This window comes from Pipistrellus kuhlii, unplaced genomic scaffold (assembly GCF_014108245.1).
Source record: "Pipistrellus kuhlii isolate mPipKuh1 unplaced genomic scaffold, mPipKuh1.p scaffold_m20_p_59, whole genome shotgun sequence".
In the NCBI taxonomy this organism is placed as follows: domain Eukaryota; kingdom Metazoa; phylum Chordata; class Mammalia; order Chiroptera; family Vespertilionidae; genus Pipistrellus; species Pipistrellus kuhlii.
The window spans coordinates 1,185,425-1,204,194 of record NW_023425561.1 but is presented as its reverse complement, the minus strand read 5'-3'; the positions used below and the strand labels follow the sequence as shown (position 1 = coordinate 1,204,194).

At 61.5% G+C, this 18,770-nt stretch overlaps 1 protein-coding gene and 1 long non-coding RNA gene across 4 annotated transcripts; one reads left to right on the top strand and one right to left on the bottom strand.

The window, feature by feature from the left end:
* The first annotated feature begins 11,832 nt into the window (after nt 1–11,832).
* LOC118707253 lies at nt 11,833–12,409 on the top strand. Its single transcript, XR_004984211.2, has 2 exons — nt 11,833–12,228; nt 12,263–12,409. It is a non-coding gene; the product is annotated as an uncharacterized LOC118707253 (long non-coding RNA).
* On the bottom strand, nt 12,288–18,587 carry SLC3A2 (solute carrier family 3 member 2). Of its 3 annotated transcripts, none has more exons than XM_045574035.1 (9): nt 18,022–18,587; nt 17,483–17,656; nt 16,830–16,924; nt 14,487–14,555; nt 14,338–14,396; nt 13,975–14,176; nt 13,729–13,872; nt 12,922–13,005; nt 12,288–12,822 (listed from the first exon to the last, which is right to left on the bottom strand). In XM_045574035.1, exons 1-9 carry the CDS (start codon nt 18,446–18,448, stop codon nt 12,457–12,459), a joined length of 1,620 nt encoding a protein of 539 aa, XP_045429991.1. In that variant the 5' UTR covers nt 18,449–18,587; the 3' UTR covers nt 12,288–12,456. The 3 variants fall into 3 exon arrangements, with proteins under 3 accessions (XP_045429991.1, XP_036273164.1, XP_036273163.1); XM_036417271.2 differs by having other exon boundaries at nt 17,483–17,660; nt 18,026–18,587; XM_036417270.2 differs by having other exon boundaries at nt 17,483–17,664; nt 18,030–18,587.
* Nucleotides 18,588–18,770: the final 183 nt, after the last annotated feature.

Sequence of the window (18,770 nt, the reverse complement as noted above, 5' to 3'; positions counted from 1 at the left end):
CCTGGGAGGACACGGCTGCTCCCAGCCCCATCGCAGACGGGGAGACGCAGGCCGGGGGTCCAGGGGGCCGTTCAGGGTCACCTCACAAAGCACAGCAGGCCGGGCAGTACGCTTCGCCGGTGTGCTTATGGCCGGAGGTCCGGAGACCACCCTGAAGGCCGGTGACTCAGGAGAAGGACACGGAGCCGGCGAGGCGGTGACATGCAGTTTACTTTATTGCGGTGAACGCACACGAAGCCACGGAGCGGAGGCCAGGGAGCCGGGCAGCTTCAGGGCGTCCCGGGCAGCGCCTACCCCCCCAGCAGCGGTGTGGCGACCCCAGGGGAACAGGAACAGGGAATGGGGAGCTCCCCCAGCAGGCTTGTCCCCGCAGGCTGCTCTGCTGGTGTAGGCGTGTCAGCCCCACCGCCTCGGCCGCCAGCCCCTCCAGAGGCTGAGCTGCACACGTGGCCGTGGCCGGGAGCCGGTGTGGCTGGAGGCCGCAGACGGGAGTCAGGGCGCGCTCCCGGCCAGGCAGGCCCCGCGGTTGGGCCGTGGGGGTTGGAGAGCCCGATCTGTGGCGTGTCCGCGGTGCCCAGGGGAAACTGGTCGGATCCGTGCGCGCTCGGGGCCACCCCAGATGGGCTGAGTCAAACGCCAGGACAGAGCCCAGCCACGTTTCAGCAAGCCCCCCGGTGAGGAATGCTGGCCCAGGGGCCGGGGTCCAGAGCGGGGAGGTGAGGCTTCACCCCCACAGCGGCCAGGACCCCCAGAATCCCGTGAAAAGGAAGCTTGCGGCACGTGGGCAGGGGCAGCGCATGAAGAGGCGGGCAGAGCAGGCTGGCCAGGGACTGTGGACAGTGCCTGCAGGACACAATCCCCTTCCCCTCCCCCAGCCCCGCGTCCTGGGGCCCCTCCCCTGTGTCTGCCCCCCTCAGCCCCGAGCCCCCTGTTGGAGGCTGGGTCCTGGGAGGCAGGGCCCGGGAGCGAGCAGTGCTGGACAGCAGGGCGCTGGGCTCACAGCGCTGGCTCCCCAGGGGACCCCGAGTGGACGGTCAGGGCCGGCACTGCCCCGATCAGGCACAGGTCCTGCCGCCTGCGCCCCCTCCCCACTCCTGAGTCTCATCGTCCAGGTCCTCACCCCGGAGGAGCTGGAGGACAGGCTCCACGTCAGTCACCGCAGGACCAGGCTCTCCCCGGTGAAGGCCAGCAACGGGGATCGGGTCTGGTGTCAGACAGGCACCTTCCACACGCCTCCAGCCGAGGCTCTGAGGGTCCAGAGTCCCTCCCCCCCCCCTGACCCTCCCCCCACCCCAGCCCGGGAGGAAACGGCCCCGGGGGGGGGGGGGCGGGGAGGAGGATGGGGAGCCTGGTGCAGGGGTGGGGTCCAGGCTGCTCCCCAGAGATGTGCCCACGCCCTGCAAGCCTCCGAGGCAAGAGCCCTGCCGGCCCAGCCTTGAGAGTTCAGCCTCAGGTCCAGTCCCAGGTCCAGCGGCCGGAGCTGCAGGAGGCGGCTGAGCCAGACGTGCACCAATCCACCCCCAACGCTGCACCCCTCTCACCCCGAGGAGCCCTTGGACCCAGAGATAAGGGCCCTTTGGTGCCTGAGCAGGAAGTTGGGGGAGAATAAGGCGGCTCTGAGGGCCACCCCGTCCCTCGCAGGTTGGAGCAAGCCTGGAGAAGGACACCGTGAGGGTTCTCTGTCCTCTCCTCTGCCCCCCAATCCCTCCCGCCGCCCTCCTCCCCCTTCCTTCTCCCCATTCACAGCCTATCACTTTAGCTCCATCTGCAGGCCATCGAGGGAATAGTCCTCCAGGCCGGCTGCCTCCCAGTCAGCGGGGCTGTAGGACCACGGACAGAGCAGAGGGCTTGGCTGCCTGGGCAGGGACCAGGGCCTTGAAGGGACCCGCTAGCTTGGCCGCTATTCCAAACCTGAAGGGGCCGCCCTCCCTCTCCCCCAGGGGCCAACCTCCCAGACAGCGGAGCGATGGGTGAGGGGAGACCTGGCCCCGGGGGTATCTTCATGGCCAGGTACCTGCCCCCCAGGCATTGGGGACCCTGGGAGGCTGGCTCTGGTTTGACGGAACTGATGCTGAGCCAACCAGACATCAGGCAGGTACCCGCTCGCCTTTATGGCACAAGGACCTTTGGGATACCAGTGCCCACACCGGCCTCAGCCCTAACGGGTCTGGGTGCTTCGTGGGGGTGGAAGCGCCCACAAACCACACAAACGGCTTGACTCCAAGAAGCAGACTACCGTGGAGTGCCCTGAGAACTCGCTCCTCCCTCCCGGCCCCTGAACTCCCCGCCAACCACCACCTCTCCTTCTTGGCACACGGGCGCCCCATTCACTCTGTTCTCACCCAGAAATCTGGGTATCCTCTCAGATTCTGCCTCCTTCCACCACCCCCTGAGCCCAGTCAGCCTGTCCCCCTGCCGAAGAGTTCCCAAGTTCACCCAGGGTCCCCCATCCCACTCCCTGCCCCTGGCAGGCCCCTCGCTTGAAACGCTAAAGTAACCCCTTAACTCAGATGTTAGCCAGCTCCGTCTGTGACGGGCCAGCGAGCCAGTGGGTCAGCCTGGTGTGCAGGTCCATCCGCATCACAGCCTCTGCCACAGCCCTTCGCTCCGCCACGGTCGCCAAAAGCAGTACGTGAGTGGGTGGCCGGGGCCATGTCCCAATAAAACTTTATTTGCATGTCGCTGAGATTTGGACTTATATCATCTTCGTGTGTCACAAAATGTATGGCTTTTCAGGCGCTTACACATGCAAAACCTGTTTAAATATGTTTATTGATTTCAGAGAGGAAGGGAGAGGGGGAGAGAGAAACATCAATGATGAGAGAAACACCGATGGGCTGCCTCCTGCATGCCCCTCCCTGGGGACCAGCCTGCACCTGGGTTGGTGCCCTGACCGGAGCCGGTGCCCTGAGTGAGCAGGGAATGAAGCTGGCCCTGGCCCTGGGCGCCATCCGAGAGAATCCAGGACCCTGGGCCCCGGATTGCAGGCCTCCCTTCCCATCTGGAGCAGCAGAGGAGCGAGCGGCTGGGGAGGGGAAAGACAACGCATTTGGTGTTGGAGTGTTGGGAGTTACAACAGGTCCGCCACCTCCCAGGGGAGGGTCCTGTGGTGGAGGCCTAGTCAGGCCAGAGCAAGGAGGCTGCCCCAGATGCCGCCAGGCCCACGTGCTCCTGCTGCTCACCGGGCCGCCGGCTGGGGCTCACTCCGCTGAGCATGCAGTGTCCTGCTGCCTCCCGCCCGGGGCACCCTCCATCCGCCTCCCACAGCCTCAGAGCTCACAGCTCCCAGGCCCTGCCCCTCCCGCCACGGCCCTGCCTTCCCTGAGGAGCCTGAACTGGGCAATCTTCCGTCCACACCAGCATATCCATGCCCCTGGCCCCGGCTTCCTCTGCAACTCCCCTCCCTGGTCAGCCTTCCCTTCCCCCCCTCCCCCACACGGGGGCCGGGGGATGGGGCAGCAGGGCTGGTGGGAACCGCTCCGGAGGATTGGCCCCAGAAACGGTGCCTGGGCCTCAGCGCCCAGGGTGCCACGTCACTCCCCTGGGACCCGTCCTCCGTCCTCCACCCCCCCCCTCACACATGCGTGCGGCCCCTGGGCATCCTGTAAAGCAGACAGGCTGGGCCGCTGTGGCCCAGTTTGCTGGACCTTCCTCTGCATCAATCAGAAGGTTTTGGGGTTGATTCCCGGCCTAGGTTGTGGGTTCAATCTCCAGTCAGGAGGAGTATGGGAGGCACATGATCGATCTCTCCTTCCCTCTCCCTCTCCCTCTCTCCTTCTCCCCTCCCTCTTTCTCTCCCTCTTCTTCTCCTCCCTCTCCCTCTCCCCCTCCCCTTCTCCCTCTTCTCTCCCCCTCCCCCTTCTTTCTCTCTCTCCCCTCCCCTCTCCCCGCCCTCCCCCTCTCCCTCTCCCTCCCCCTCCCCCTCTCCCTCTCCCCTCTCCCTCTCCCTCTCCCTCTCTCCCCCTCCCCCTCCCCCTCCCCTCTTCCTCTCCCTCTCCCTCTCCCCCTCTTTCTCTCCCTTGCCCAGTGAACAGATTCCTCAGGTGAGGATTAAAAGGATTAAAATAAAAACCTTGCCGTCACTGAGTCCATTTCACCTCCTGCACCTGGGAGCAGCAGCTCTGCCAGTGCCCCCCTCCCGGCTTCGCCAAGCCCCCCGCGGGCTTTGGCACCTGGGCAAACAGAGGTGTTAGCTTAAATGTTATTGCCGGGGCAACGCCTTGTTAAGGCAGACAGGCAATCGGAATCGCAAGCCTCTTCCAGCTAAAGGTGACGTTCCCAAGCCAAAGCCAGGCCGCCTGCACGTCAGTCTCCAAAGGCCGCCTTGTGAGGAGTGACATTTGCAGGGATGGTTTGTGGTGCAGGAAGAGCCGGCGGTTGTTTCTGTGGCTCCTGAAGAAGTTTTTCTCTTTACCGCACTGATATTGGGGGGGGGGGTGTCCCCCCACCAGTTAGAGGGGTCTAGAGTTGTCGAGGTTAAGCGCTGATTGGTTACTTCCAAGAGAAGCAAAGCCTGTCCATCAGCCCCCTGCCCCGGGGCCTGTGCCCGGAGCGGGCACAGGAGGCGCCTGGGACCCGCGCGGACCCCACGGCCTGGGCGGGCCTGAGAGTCTCACCGCAGGTGACCTGGCTGCTACTGGCTCCCCGACAGGCACTGCGTGAACAGGATGGTCCTGGCGCTCATCCACGCACTGTCTCCCCCTCCAACCTCCACCCCTTTGGAGGCCCAGCCCTCACTCTCCGCGGATGGCCTGCCTCCTGTTTGGCCGCCACAGGAAAAGCAGTCTGTGGGTGGGATTCCACACGCTCCCACCACGTCTAGGAACTGGCTCTACACTCGCATAGTCCCCTGCTCCTGGACCGGCTCCCAGAAAGGCCTCCCCTGTGCCCCCACACCCCACCACACCGGATCCCACCCCCTCGCCCTGCCTCCTAGGCACCCACCCAGCCAGGCTCCTTTCCCCACGATGGGAAATATGCTGTTACTGCTGCCATCTTTAGCGGGGGGAAAGCTTCGCCCTGGCCAGTGTTGCTCAGTGGGTTGGACATCATCGATTGCACCAGAAGGTTGCCAGTTTGATTCCGGTCAGGTGCCTGGGTTGCAGCTCAATCCCCAGTAGAGGGCGTGAAGGAGGCAGCTGATGGATGATTCACTTTCACGTGGATATTTCTTTCTCCCCCTCTCCCTTCCTCTCTCTAAAAATCAACAGCCCTAGCCGGTTTGGCTCAGTGGATAGCGCGTTGGCCTGAGGACTGAAGGGTCCTGGATTCAGTCCCAGGCAGGGACACAGGTCTGGGTTGCAGGCTCCATCCCCAGTGGGAAGGGTACAGGTCTGCACGGACGCCGAGTGCAGGTCCAGCCAGCGTCCGTGTTGCCACTTAGATGTCTACCTGTTCTCAACGGCACCACGCCCCAAACAGCTGCTCCCTCCCCTGTCTTTGTTCTTTTATTAAATATGTTCTTACTGATTTCAGAGAGGAAAGGCGAGGAAGAGATATAGAAACATCAATGATGAGACAGAATCACCCCTCGGCGGCCCCCGACGGGGGATTGCGCTCACAACTGAGGCCTCTGCCTTGATCGGGAATCGAACTGTGACCTTCTGGTGCACAGGCTGATGCTCAACCCCTGAGCCTCGCCGCCAGGCCTCTTCCACTTTATTTATTTGTTTGTTTGTTTGTTTGTTTGTTTTATTGTTTTTTTATATATATTTTATTGATTTTTTACAGAGAGGAAGGGAGCGGGACCAAGAGTTAGAAACGTCTATGAGAGAGAATCATCGATCAGCTGCCTCCTGCACACCTCCTACTGGGGATGTGCCCACAACCAAGGCACAGGCCCTTGACCGGAATCGAACCCGGGACCCTTCAGTCCGCAGGCTGATGCTCTATCCACTGAGCCAAACTGGTTGGGGCCACTTCTGCTTTTAAAGCCAGGTCCTGGCAGGCTTCCCCACCTCAATAAATGGCAAGTCCAACCTTCCAGCCACTCAAGCTGAAAACCTTAGTCAATTCGACTCTGCTCTATCCAGGGCCACCCCACCCCATCAGCACCTCGTGTGAGTGAGAAACGGGCCCCCACCCGTGAAGGCAACTGGACCCAGGACGGTCAGGGCCAGGGAGCGTGTTCCGAGGGCCAGCATCCCCACACTGCACCCAGCAGCCGCAGGCTTCGTGCCCAATCGCGCGGGCACTGGCAGCGTGTCCCCTCCTGCCCGCGCCCCTCCCCCCCCGGCCCCATGCCTTCTCCTCCCTCGTTGTGGGTTTGTGGGCTCCTCTCCGGCTGTCTGTCCTGTTAGTGTGGCCAGCCCTCAGGCTCCAGCCTTCTCACCCCACAACCACAGGCAGGACCACACTCACAGTCTGCACCCCACCTGTACGCCCAGGGCTCCCCTCCCCCTGCTGGACACCTCCGCCTGCCAGTCCAAGGGCGCCTGCCCCAGCCCAGCCCCTTCCTCTGCAGCTGCCTCTCCTCCTGCTGCCCACCTCAGCTGCCTGCCCCCCTTCTCTCCCCCCTCCCGGCTCCCCAGCTAGACATTCAGGGCACCATGCAGCTCCCTTGCCCCCTCCCAGGCCACCCCCCTCCACCATGAAATCCTGCTCCTGCTGCTCTTGAACTGGCCACCAACCGGAGCTCAGTGTACACTGCTGTGTTTTCTGTTCCTAAAAGTAATAAAAAGTTCTCCTTCAGAAAACAGAAAACCTCCCAGGCTCACTCCTTTGGAAATTCCAGTTTAGTAGGTGTGGAATGGGAGAGTTTTGTTTTGTTTTTAATTCTCATCTTATTGAGAGAGAGAGAGAGAGAGAGAGAGAGAGAGAGAGAGAGAGAGAGAGAGAGAGAGAGAGAGAGAGAGGTGGGGAGGGGAGAGTGATGTGAGGGAGAAACGGGGATCTGTTGCCTCCCATACGCACCCGGACTGGGGATTGAACCGGAAACCGAGGGATGTGCCCTGACCTGGAATCAAACCCCCGCCGTGTGGTGCGGGGGGGGGCGGTGCTCCCCCCAGCGGAGCCGGGCCAGGGCGGCGGGAGGCTGTTCTGAACGACCAGGCGGGAGCCGCCGCACGCAGTGGGCCAGCGCAGGCACAGCTGGGGTCGCCCTCCGCGCCAGCTGCTGGCTCACACCGCTCCCCAACTGTCCACACGGCACCCCGGTCCCTCACACTCCCGTCCCTGCCCCGGGGCCGGACATGGTGCCCCCTCGGCCGCAGAAGTGCCTGCTGGCGCCTCTCTCCGCTCCAGTGAGGTCACAGCTCTCCGATCTCTCCCGGATTACACGCTTCCTGTCTGTCCCCCAGGGCCTGCTCCCAGGGGCCTCCAAGTCTTTTTTTTTTTTTTAATTGATTTCTGAGAGGAAAGGAGAGAGAGAGAGATTGAAACATCAATGATGAGCATCATTGATCACCTGCCCCCTGCAGCCCCCTTCTGGGGAGCAAGTCCTTGTCCTGATTCAAACCCAGGACCCTTCAGTCCATAGGCCGATGCTCTATCCTAGGGGTGTCGAACTCAATCAGAGAAGGGGCCAAAATCTAAAATCCAGCCTAAATCGCGGGCCGAATGGTTTACTGAACAGTCATAAACTGTCATTGTGATGGAAACACAGCGGAGTGCAGTGATGACAGCGCGGTGCGGGCCACATTGCAAGGCTGGGCGGGACGGATTTGGCCCGCGGGCCTTGTGTTTGACACATGTGCTCTATCCACTGAGCCAAACCGGCTAGGACTGCCTCGCAGCCTTGATCTCAGGGCTGCAAGTACTGGCGCACCTGCTACAGCTCCCCATCAGCAAAGCCAGGATCAGCGGGCAGGGCAGGGCCAGCACCTGGACCCCTTTGTCCCAACACCACCCTCATCACAACAACAGCAGAATGTCAGGTTTGATTCCAGTCAAGGGCACACGCCTGGGTTGACGGCTCTATTGCCAGTGTGGGGCGTGCAGGAGGCAACCAAGCAATGATTCTCTCTCATCACTGATGCTTCTACTTCTCTCTCTCTTCCTCTCTGAAGTTAATTTTTAAAAATACATATAAAAGGAAAAGCTGTCCCATGAGCTGCCTGCCCCTCACTTCCCACTGCTCAGGCGGCCGGGGGAAGAGGCTAGTGCCCCAGGGAGCTGGACGGGGGCGGGCGGGGCCAGCAGCAGCTCCAGGGCGCCAGGGGGCCTTTCCTTCTCTGGGCCCCCGCCTTGTCCTCGATGACGTGGAGGGGAACGTGAGTCTCCTTGAACCCGTCATCTCTTTGAAGAGTGTCCTCGGCCTTCAGCGCTTAGGAGTCCAGCCCCTGGTCCTCGGGGCTGGGAACTGTGGGAGGGAGGGGCTCGCTCCCGGAAGGCAGAGCGCTGAGGGCGGTCCCGGGACCAGAGCAACTCAGACACCCTGAGGGGAAGAAGGCCAGCCCCTGCCGCTGCCCCCACCCGCTTCAGGGACCCTGCCCTCAGCTCAGGCTGCCCCGGGGCAGGCATCCTGGCCCCTCCCTCATGGCCCAGGGTAGCTGGGGGCTAAGGAAACAGCTCTGTGACCAATGCTGTCTTCCTTCATCTGTACGGTGGGAAGTGAGGGGCAGGCAGCCCATGGGACAGCTTTCCCTTTTCTTTTCTTTTTATATGTATTTTTTTAAATTGATTTCAGAGAGGAAGAGAGAGATAGAAGCATCAATAATGAGAGAGAATCATTGCTTGGTTGCCTCCTGCCCCTCCCCCCCACTGGCGATCGAGCCATCAACCCAGGCATGTGCCCTTGACTGGAATCAAACCCGGGATCCTTCAGTCCGCAGGCTGATGCTCTATCCACTGAGCCACACTGGCCGAGGCCATGGAACAGCTTTTTCAAACTCCAGGGCGTGGGACCTGCTGAGCTGACGTTCTCACCTGCCCCGCCCCCCACCCGGCGGTGCTGAAAACCTGACCGTGGTCCTTCGGTTCTTGGTTTATTCATTTTCCACTTAAAATACAAATTTGGGGGAGTTGGTGTCCAACGGGGACTGTCTCTTCGTGGCATCACGATGTGCTGGGGGGAGGAGGGGTGGTCGCACGGTGTCAGGTACCGACTGCCTCTGAACTGCGCAGTGAAAATGGTTAAAATGCCAAGTTCTGTGATGTATATTTTCCACTTCTTATTCGTTTGGCTCAGTGGATGGAGCATCGGCCCGCACGCCAAAGGGTCCTGGGTCCAATTCTGGTCAAGGCCACGTACCTAGGTTGCCGGCTCACTCCCTGGCCCTGGTCCGGGCGCATGCGGGAGGCAACCAATCGTGTGTCTCTCTCACATCCGTGTTTCTCTCTGTGTGCCTCTCCCCATCCCGTCCACTCTCTCTAAAAATCCGTGGGAGGGTATCCACTGATCGGTGAGGATTAACAACGGCCAAGTCCACGGTGAATTGCTAAGCAGCAGTCATGAGGAGGCCCCACCTGCAGCGACCCCACGTTACAAACTGTGGGTCCCAGGGGCCAGCAGGCCCGGAGAAAAGCGGGGGGCTGGGGCCCTGGGGAAGGAGCCGGGAGGGAAGAGGTGGGGAGCCTTCGGGATAGGGGCCTGGGTGAGGCCAAAGCCAGGAGGGGGAGGAGAAGGGAAGACCTGGCAGCCGGAGGGAGCGGCCAGCTGGCCAGTGGCCGGGGTGTGTCTTCCCGGGAATCGCGCTGGCCCCGCGGAGCACGTGCGGGTCACGCCTCCCGCAGGCAGCCTCAGCACAGATGCAGAGCGGCCGCCCGCTGAGCAAACAGGACGGGGCCGGACTTGACCTTGTTCCCTCTTCCAGGACATCCTCAGAGGCCCCGGCCCAACCCTCAGGAACTAGCGTTGTTTTTAAAAATATATATATTTTATTGATTTCCCAGAGAGGAAGGGAGAGGGATAGAGCTAGAAACATCGATGAGAGAGAAACATCGACCAGCCGCCTCCTGCACACCCCCCACTGGGGATGTGCCCGCAACCAATGTACATGCCCTTGACGGGAATCGAACCCGGGACCCTTCAGTCCGCAGACCGACGCTCTGGCCACTGAGCCAAACCGGTTTCGGCAGGAACTAGCATTCTTCTCCGTAAGGTGAGGAGGCCCCAACTACCCGGACCACACAGACAATCCTCATGATGACCCCGGAGGCTCCAACAGCAAAGTGAATGCGGGGCCCAACCATTTGGGGTGGCCCCCCTGCCACCACCCTGGTGCGTCTGCTGAGCAGCGGCAGCCACACCCCAATCAACCTCCCGCGGAGCGAGCAGCCAGGGAGCCGGCTAAACCCGCCAGCCCGCACCACGGCTCAGCCCCCGCCACTGCGTGGAGAGGAACTCCGCTGGGCAGCCCAGGAGGTCGCGGTTCGGTTCCTGGTCAGGGCACAGGCCCGGGTTGCAGGCTCGGCCCCCAGTGTGGGGCGTGAGGGAGGCAGCCTATCAATGATTCTCATCATGGATGTTTCTCTCTCTCCCTCTCCCTTCTCTCTGAAATCAATAAAAAATATATTTTTTTTAAAAAAAACTAGCCCAGCCGGTGTGTCTCAGAGGTTGAGCATTGGCCCATGCATGAACTAAGTGGTCGCAGGTTCGATTCTGGTCAGGGCCTGCGGTGCAAATTCGATCCCAATAGGGGGCTGGGCATGCAGGAGGCAATCAATTGACATTCTCTCTCATCCACGTTTCTCTTTCTCCCTCTCCCTTCCTCTCTCGAAAATCAATAAAGACACTTAATAAAAATAAAAAAAAAACGCATCCAGCCTGGAGGTCGGCCTTTGCCCTCTGCTCTGGGCGGGATCTCCAGGCGAGTGCCCTGAGCGTGGGGACTTCAGACCGCCTGGCCCTATGACTTATGAGGAGGCTGTCGGACACACTATCTCGGGAGGACTGAAGGCTTTAGCCTGGACTCCTGGGAGGGGCTGGGGCTGAAGGTCAGCCGTGAGAGCAGGCAGTGTGTGAGCCCCAAGAACACCCTGGAGGCCAAAGGCTGGGGCGCCCTGCTCGGCCAGTGCTATGTGCCAGGCCTGGGGTCTGGACCCCCCGGGAGGAGCTTCATGGCTGGATTCTGCCCCGAGAGCTGGCACCCCGCCCTCGGGTCAGTGCGAACAGGCGCCCTCTCGCTATAAAATCTCGGTGCTTCCGGAGTTCCGTGTGTCCTTCCCGCAAGGAGGGTCACAGGCTGGCAGCAGATATCTGAGGGGGGAAGGCCCTCACTGTGCCCTTTGCCCAACGCTGCAGCTGCGGAGTGACCGCCCTGGTCAACCAGCCCTCCTCCCTCCTCCCTCCTCAGTGCCAGGCCGCTCCTCCCAATACCTGCCCAGGTGTTTCAGGCCCTCCCTCGGCGAGGCCTCCCTAGCTCCCACCCCAAACACCCTCTTCTGCTTTACTTTTCCTTCTTCGACAACTATCACCATACTCTAGTTTATTCATCTTTTTTTTTTTTTAATATATTTTATTGATTCACAGAGAGGAAGAGAGAGGGATAGAGTTAGAAACATCGATGAGAGAGAATCATCGATCAGCTGCCTCTTGCACAACCCCTTATCGGGGATGTGCCCGCAACCAAGGTACATGCCCTTGCCCAAATCGAACCCGGGAGCCTTCAGTCCGCAGGCCACCGCTCTATCCACTGAGCCAAACTGGTTTCAGCTAGTTTATTCATCCTACTTTTTTTTTAACGTATATTTTTATTGATTTCAGAGAGATAAACATCAATGATGAGAATCACTGATCGGCTGCCTCCTGCATGCCCCACCTCCACCCACCCCAACTAGGGATCGAGTCCACAACCCAGGCATGTGCCCTTGACCAGAATCGAACCTGGGACCAGTCTGCAGGCTGACACTATATCCACTGAGCAACACCAGCCAGGGCCATTTATTCTGCCTCGCCAGGATATACACCCCAAGGCGATGGGGACTTTTGAACTTTGTTCCCTCCTGTGCCCCAGGACCCAGAACACGTCCTGGCACATGCTGAGTGTGCAGTCAAGGCCTCCTGAGCGAGTGGCCTCGTGTGCCCTTTGGAAGCAGCTCTTAGACAACAGGCCGCCCCACGACCACTCCATCCCTGGAAAGGCTACGTCTGCAAAAAACAGGAAAGCTGACCCCACTCAGCTGCAGACTCATTGCTGAGGGCGAGTCAGCAAGACCGAGACCTCAGGAGAGCATGCCCAGCGGGCAGGAGGCCTGGGTGCTAGCCCCAGCCGACACCTCCCTGCACCGACTGGCAGGCCCTTCCTGCCTGGGCTGGCAGACGTATGAAACTCTCAGACCCTGATCACGGTGGGGAGCTGGGGGGGGGGGGGGGGGGCCGGAGACAGAAGGTGGAGGGAAGACAGACATCATTAGGCAGGGCTAACTTTTATTTGAAGCCAGAAAACACCCTATTGGGGTTCATCTGTAATCTGTGACAGTAAAAAAAAACAGGAGAGGAACCAGAACCCAAAGGGCCTGGGGAGGAAAGCGGGGAGGGGGAGGACAGAAGAGGGGAAGGGAGGGGAAGGCCACGGATCAGGCCACGTAGGGGAATTTGAGCAGCAGCCCCTCGTGGGGCTCCAACTTCAGGTTCTCCAGCTCCAGAGAGGCACCCTCCTCCCGGCCGGGCTGGGTGCTGAGCAGCAGGCTGGCCCGGGCGGGCAGGCTGGCACTGGCGGGCAGGCTGCTGGAGGCCGCCAGGCGGGCAGGCTGGCTCGTGTCCCCGAAGTTGAGCACCACCAGGTAGCGGTCGTTCTGGTCCCAGTGGCGCACGTAGGCGAAGAGGCCGGGAGCCGCGGGCAGCTCGTGGAAGTCGCCGTGCAGCAGGGAGCGCTCCTTGCCCCGGAGGTCGCTCAGCTGCCGGAACAGGCTCAGCGGGGAGCCCCTGTCTCCGCTCTGGCCCTGCATCCATGGAGGCAGACAGAGCGGGAAGGGATGAAGACCGCCGCTGCCTCAGACTCCCACAAGCCACCGCCCGGCCCTGCGCCCCAAAACCAGTACCTTCACCGTCATGTTGGCGCTCACAGGTCCCGAGGTGTTGAGGGAGCTGGACTCATCCCACAGCATGACCGGGGCCCGCTCAGGCTGGAAGGGGGGAAGCGGGGCGTGGGGAAGGCTGGCCCGCTCCCCCTCTCCTCCCCCAGGCCCGGAAGGCCCTCCCGCCCTCACACCGCACTCCTGCTGGGGGCAGCAAGGCCGGCTCCCACCTCAAGTCCCTGCCCCGCCCCTCGGCCAGGGGACTCCCCCAAACAGCCTCGAGCCAACTTCCTCACTCGCCGCCTCTGCTCGGCCCTCTCAGGGTTCCCTGTGGCCACTCCTGCCAGGCCTCAGCCCTTCCGGGCACGGAGCACGGGGATCGCCCCCACAACGTGGGGAACGAATGAGATCCCAGCACAGGTGTCAGACCCCACGCCTGCGGCTGGAGCTAAGCGTGTGCCTTCCGGTCTGACCCCATCCCTTCTCTCACTCACCTGGCTCCCCCGCTAAACCAGGAGGGCCCAGCAGAGCGCCCGCTCACTGTCCAAGGACTGAATGAGTGAGAGAGTGATGGCTAACATACTGAACACGACCGTACGACACTGCATTTTAAAGCAGCCGTCACTCTATCCGAACCGCCCTACGAGAGAGGCGGCCGGACGTGGAGATGTGACACCGCCTGCCGCGGCCACATGGCTGCGGGCCAGGTGACCGGCTAGGAACCAAGCGCAGCTCCCCCGGAGGCAGGCCTGTCCTCGGATCTATGACTATCCTGGCGGGTAAACACAGCCCCCCCCACCCCGCCCTGCGCCCAGAAGGCAGCGCCCATACCTGTCCGGGCAGGGCCGCTGCCTTCAGGCCGATCTCGTCCCCGTAGCTGAACACAGGGGTCCCCGGCAGCGTGAAGAGCAGCAGCTGGTAGAGTCGGAGCAGCGGGGCCGGCACGAAGGAAGTGAGGAGGCCCTCCTGGGACAGCTGGAGAACGGCGCACCGGTGAGCCCCGAAGCCCCCCGCCCGCCGCGCGGCACCCCTTCCTCCGAAAGGCGCCCTGCCCGCCCCCACCACGGCGGCACTCACACTCCAGCTGCTCCAGCGGCTGTCATTGGTCAAATGCCCGCGAGTGGCATCCAGGTACTGGGCGACCAGCGTTTTCACGTGCCCCCCGGTGAAAGGCGGGGCCGCCAGGTACGAGCTGGTCAGCAGCAGGTCCTTGGCCGCCGGTTCGAGCAGGCTCACGATCTCGCTCAGGTTGGAGGACCCCGTTCCTGCAATCAAGAGCCTGCAGAGAGCAAAGCAGGTCAAGGCTGGGAGGGAGGGAGGGAGGGAGGGAGGGAGGGAGGGAGACATTTGAACCAGGAACCACCCCCCTTTCCCAGGGCCTAGCACTCCACTGGGGGGGCCCTGCTGGAGCTGAGTTGGGGATAGGGGTCTGGCACCCACCTGTCTTCACTGAAGCTCTTGGTGACGTTCTGCCAGTCGGCCAACAACAGAGACGCGTTCTACAAGGCGAAGAGCGGAGGTGACTTCTCCCCGCCCTGGCGAGTCCCGCCTGCTCCCCGAGGCTCCATCTCTCAGTGAAGGACACTCACCTTCAGCTTCTCCACGTCCCGAACCTGGAACCCATCCACGCCAGCCTGCAGCCAGAAATTCAGAGCCTCCTACGGGCGGGGGGGGGGGGAGATGACAGAGGACAGAGTGACACTCTGCTGCGGAGGCCCACTAACGCCCGCCCCCGCGGAGCCTGCCTGCCAGGCGCTTCCTGGTGACCCGGGCAGCCACCTGCAGGTGTTACCGCCTCCATCTTTTTTTATATTTATTTATTTAATATATTTTATTGATTTTGTACAGAGAGGAAGGGAGAGAGAGATACAGAGTTAGAAACATCGATGAGAGTCATCGATCAGCTGCCTCTTGCACACCCCCTACTAGGGATATGCCCGCAACCAAGGTACATGCCCTTGACCGGAATCGAACCCAGGACCCTTCAGTCCCCAAGCCGCTCTATCCATTGAGCCAAACCGGTTTCGGCCCACCTCCATCTTAACGGCATTAGCCCTGGGTCCCTCCCCTTCTAGCCTGTCACTGCTTCTCGTAGTGATATTTCTCTACTCTAGGCCATGGCTGCACCTCTGATAACCACACAGGAGGCCCAAGAGAGAAAGCGTGTTCATAACCGTAACCTCACTGAATACTCAGCACATGTGGAGCGCTGGCATACCCATTTTATTTATTTATTTTTTAAATGTATTTATTGTCCCGAAACCAGTTTGGCTCAGTGGATAGAGCATTGGCCTGCGGACTGAAAGGTCCCAGGTTCAATTCCGGTCAAGGGCATGTATCAATACATTGGTTGTGGGCACATCCCCAGTAGGGGGTGTGCAGGAGGCAGCTGGTCGATGATTCTCTCTCATTGATGTTTCTAACTATCTCTCTCTCTCCCTTCCTCTCTGTGAAAAATCAATAAAACATATATGTTTAAAAATTTATTTGTTGATTAAAGTATCACCTATTTGTCCTGGCATACCCGTTTCAGAGATGTGGAAATAGCCTCAAAGAAGCAGGAGGCATGCCCGAGGCTCAGGAAGAGCGCAGCAGTGACAGGACTCAAACGCAGACAAAACCCCCGACAGATGTGTGGCTCCCTCCCCCTGCCTGAGGCCTAGGAGCGGTCACGGGGCTGCAGGCCAGGGCAGAGCTGGGCAGGGCCACCAAAGGATGAAAGACTGAAATGCAAAGCATCCCCACCCCCCCACCCCCCGGGCAGTTCCATGAAGCTTTGGGACAAAGAGCCGGTTCTGTGGGACAGGCCCAGGCCTGAAGCCCTGGCGCGTGAGCACAGAACAGGAAACCCCGTTCCCAGGGCCCTTTCCCCTTTGTCTCCCTGCTCCATGCGCTCCCTCCTCGCGTCTCCATTTCCCTCTGAGCTACCATCTCATCTCGTCACCATCCGAGACCTTCCCTGTCAGTGAGGTTTACAGGGCCTCCCCGCAGCGCGCTGCCGGGTGGACTGGAGGACGCCGAGGGTCCTACAGAAATGCTGGGGGGACAGACCCTACCCCAGAACCAGGGCTGCCAGCCAGTGAGGGCCCGCCTCCATTTCCGTGCTGCCCGCTCCAAACTGGCCAGTGTCCCCTAAGGAGCCTGGGTGACAGTCACAGCCCCTCCCCCTGCCGCTGGCTACAAGAGCAGTGGTTAAAGAATAAGGTTACTTGCCAGGAAGGTTTGGCTCAATGGATAGAGCATCGGCTTGGGGACTGAAGGGTCCCGGGTTCGATTCTGGTCAGGGGCATGTACCTTGGTTACGGGCATATCCCCAGTAGGGGGTGTGCAAGAGGCAGCTGATCGATGACTCTCTCATTGATGTTTCTAACTCTCTATCTCTCTCTCTTCCTCTCTATAAAAAAATCAATAAAGTTAAAAAAATTAAAAAAAAAAAAAGAATAAGGTTACTTGGACCTCAAATCCCAGCACATGGAACCCTCTGAACCTGGGTGTCCTCCTGCAGTTTGGGGATAATAGTAGGGACCTCGGGTGGGTACACCGGGATTGAACACATCTCGAAAACACTTGGCACGGCCTCGGACACAGGAAGATCCCCAAGCTTAGAACTTCAGGCCGGGCTGTACTTGAAAACATCAAACAAGGACTGGGAAGCCGGTCCGGACAGACTCCCACTGAGAAGCATTCCTCTCCCCAAAGGGAGAAAAGTCAAGCCCAGATTAGCATCTGAGAGGCTCCCTTCCCGGCACAGTCACTGCCAGAGGAAACAGGAAAAAGGAGCGCCCAAAAGGAACAAGCAACATCGGGGGGTGCGCTGTGGGGGGAGCCAGGGCCCCTGCGGGAGGGGGGCCGGGTGTACCACAGGGGCTGCCGTGCGAGGACCCCACAAGCCAAGGACCTGGCCCCCACCGGCCAGGCGCCGGCGCACTCACCGTTATCTTGGTGGCCACCGTGCCCGTCTGAGTGGGGAGGAACCAGGAGTCCTGGCCCCGGTAGTTGGGGGTGAGGTCCAGAACGACCCGGATGCCTGGGACGATGGAGGGAGAAGCAGGTGTTGAGAAAGGAGGCGATCAACAAACACCCCAGCAGAGCAACCCCTTCGCATTACTTGCTCCAGAAGCTTAGACTGGAACCCTGGCAAACCTCAGTCCATTGAAACAGAGACACCAGCAAGAAGGGCCCTTGAACCCCCATAGGGCAGAAGGGGAACAGTATTAACGGAGAAGGCTGATCTACAGGGTCCTGGGCTCCCCACCCCAAAGTGAACCCTGATAAAAACAGACAAGGTTTTATCTGGATTTTCTTTCCAAAAGGATCCCCTCTCTTCAACTTTAAAAACCACCACCTTCGTGAAGGCCCATTTTGAAAACCTCGGCGCAGAAGCCCAGAAGGGAGCGGCCTGCGCAGGCAAGAGGAGTCCCTGAGCCACTGGGCAAACCCGGCTAAGGCCGAGGCCTGGACTCCTAGGTGCCCGCGAGCCAAGCTCCGAGCCAGCAGGAGCGAGGCACACAAAAACCCTCCTCTGCCCCCAGGCAGGCCCTTGCCAACTCCAAGGTCCTCCGGGGACCCTAACAAAGGCACCCACTCTTTTTCTTGGCCGCCTGCAGGAGGCTCTCAAAGTCTTCCTTGGAGCCAAACGTGGGGTCGATCTGTTCCAAGTCGGTCCCATCGACGTCGTCTCTCTGGGTTTTGTGGATGGGGCCCAGCACAACGCCCTTCACCTTGAGGGAGCCCAGGTAGTCCAGGCGCCCCTTGAGGCCTGCGAGGGAGGGAGGGAGAGAGGGAGAGAGGGAGGGAGGGAGGGAGGAGGTCAGAGTGGGCGGTCCGAGGCCTCAGGGCGGAGGGGGAGCAGCTGATGTAAAGGGCCCAGCACGTTGCTTCAGCAACCTCGTGGCTCCGGGGGAGGGGAGGCGAGGCGAGAGGCTGAGTCAGCGTCCCATGTGAAAGCGGGAGAGGGGGAAGGGGAAACTCTCTGAAGAAAGGCTGGAGGCGCTCCGGCCCATGAACCGCCCGAGTCCATGGGGGAGAGAGAGAGGGAAGGGGGTGCGAGCGCCCCACCAGTCAAACCCGGGGCGCCGGGGTGAGGGTCAGGGCTGGGGGGGGGGGGGGGGGGCACCCGCTCACCGTCCAGGCCGCCCGCGCCGGGGCCCTGGAAGGCCTGCGGGTCGCGCACGCGGTAGAGCGCCCCCTTCTGCCACCAGCCCTGCGCCGGCAGGTCGCGGCAGCGCGGCGCGCGCACGATGATGAGCACGGCGCCCGCCAGCATGCCCAGCCAGCCGAGCCAGAAGAGCAGCAGCAGCGCCCAGCGCGCGCGCACCCAGCCGGGGCTGCCCGCCACCTTCAGCAGCTCCTCCTTGGACAGGCCCGTGAACTTGGCCGCCGCCGCCGCCTCGTCGTCCGCCACCTTGATCTTCACCAGGCCGTTCTTCTCGGCGCCGCCCGCCATGGCCGCGGACACGGCCGCCCCCGAGGCCGCGTTCATCGGCTGCTTCTCGGGCTCCAGCTCGTTCAGCTCCACCTCCTTCATGTCCACCTCGGCGTCCTGGCTCATGGTGCCTGCGGGGCCGGCGACACGACGCGCGCCGCGGTCAGCTGGGGGCTGTGCTCGGGGATCGACCTCCGGGACCCGGAACGCTCTCCCCGGCGACCGCTCCGAGCGCCCGACCTCGTCCGGGGGGCGGGGCGGGGCGACCTCGGGGAGGGGCGCGGGGGCCCCGGCCCGCCTCCCCTTAAAGGGGAACCGCCCGGTGCGCTCTCCGGGCCGCCGGCCGGCGGGGCAGTAGTACCCGGAACTGGCCTCCGACCGCCGCGTGGTCAGCTCCCCAAGGGTCCCTCCAGCCCTAGCACGAAGCCTCCTGCAGGTGGGCAGCCTG

Coding starts and splice junctions, on each gene's coding strand:
- SLC3A2 (XM_045574035.1), bottom strand. CDS start 18,448: ATGAGCCAGGACGCCGAGGTGGACATGAAGGAGGTGGAGCTGAACGAG. Junction 16,925..17,482: donor GCAGGCGGCCAAGAAAAAGA/GTGGGTGCCTTT, acceptor CCATCGTCCCAG/GCATCCGGGTCGTTCTGGAC. Junction 13,006..13,728: donor CAGCGGCCCTGCCCGGACAG/GTATGGGCGCTG, acceptor CCCCCCTTCCAG/CCTGAGCGGGCCCCGGTCAT.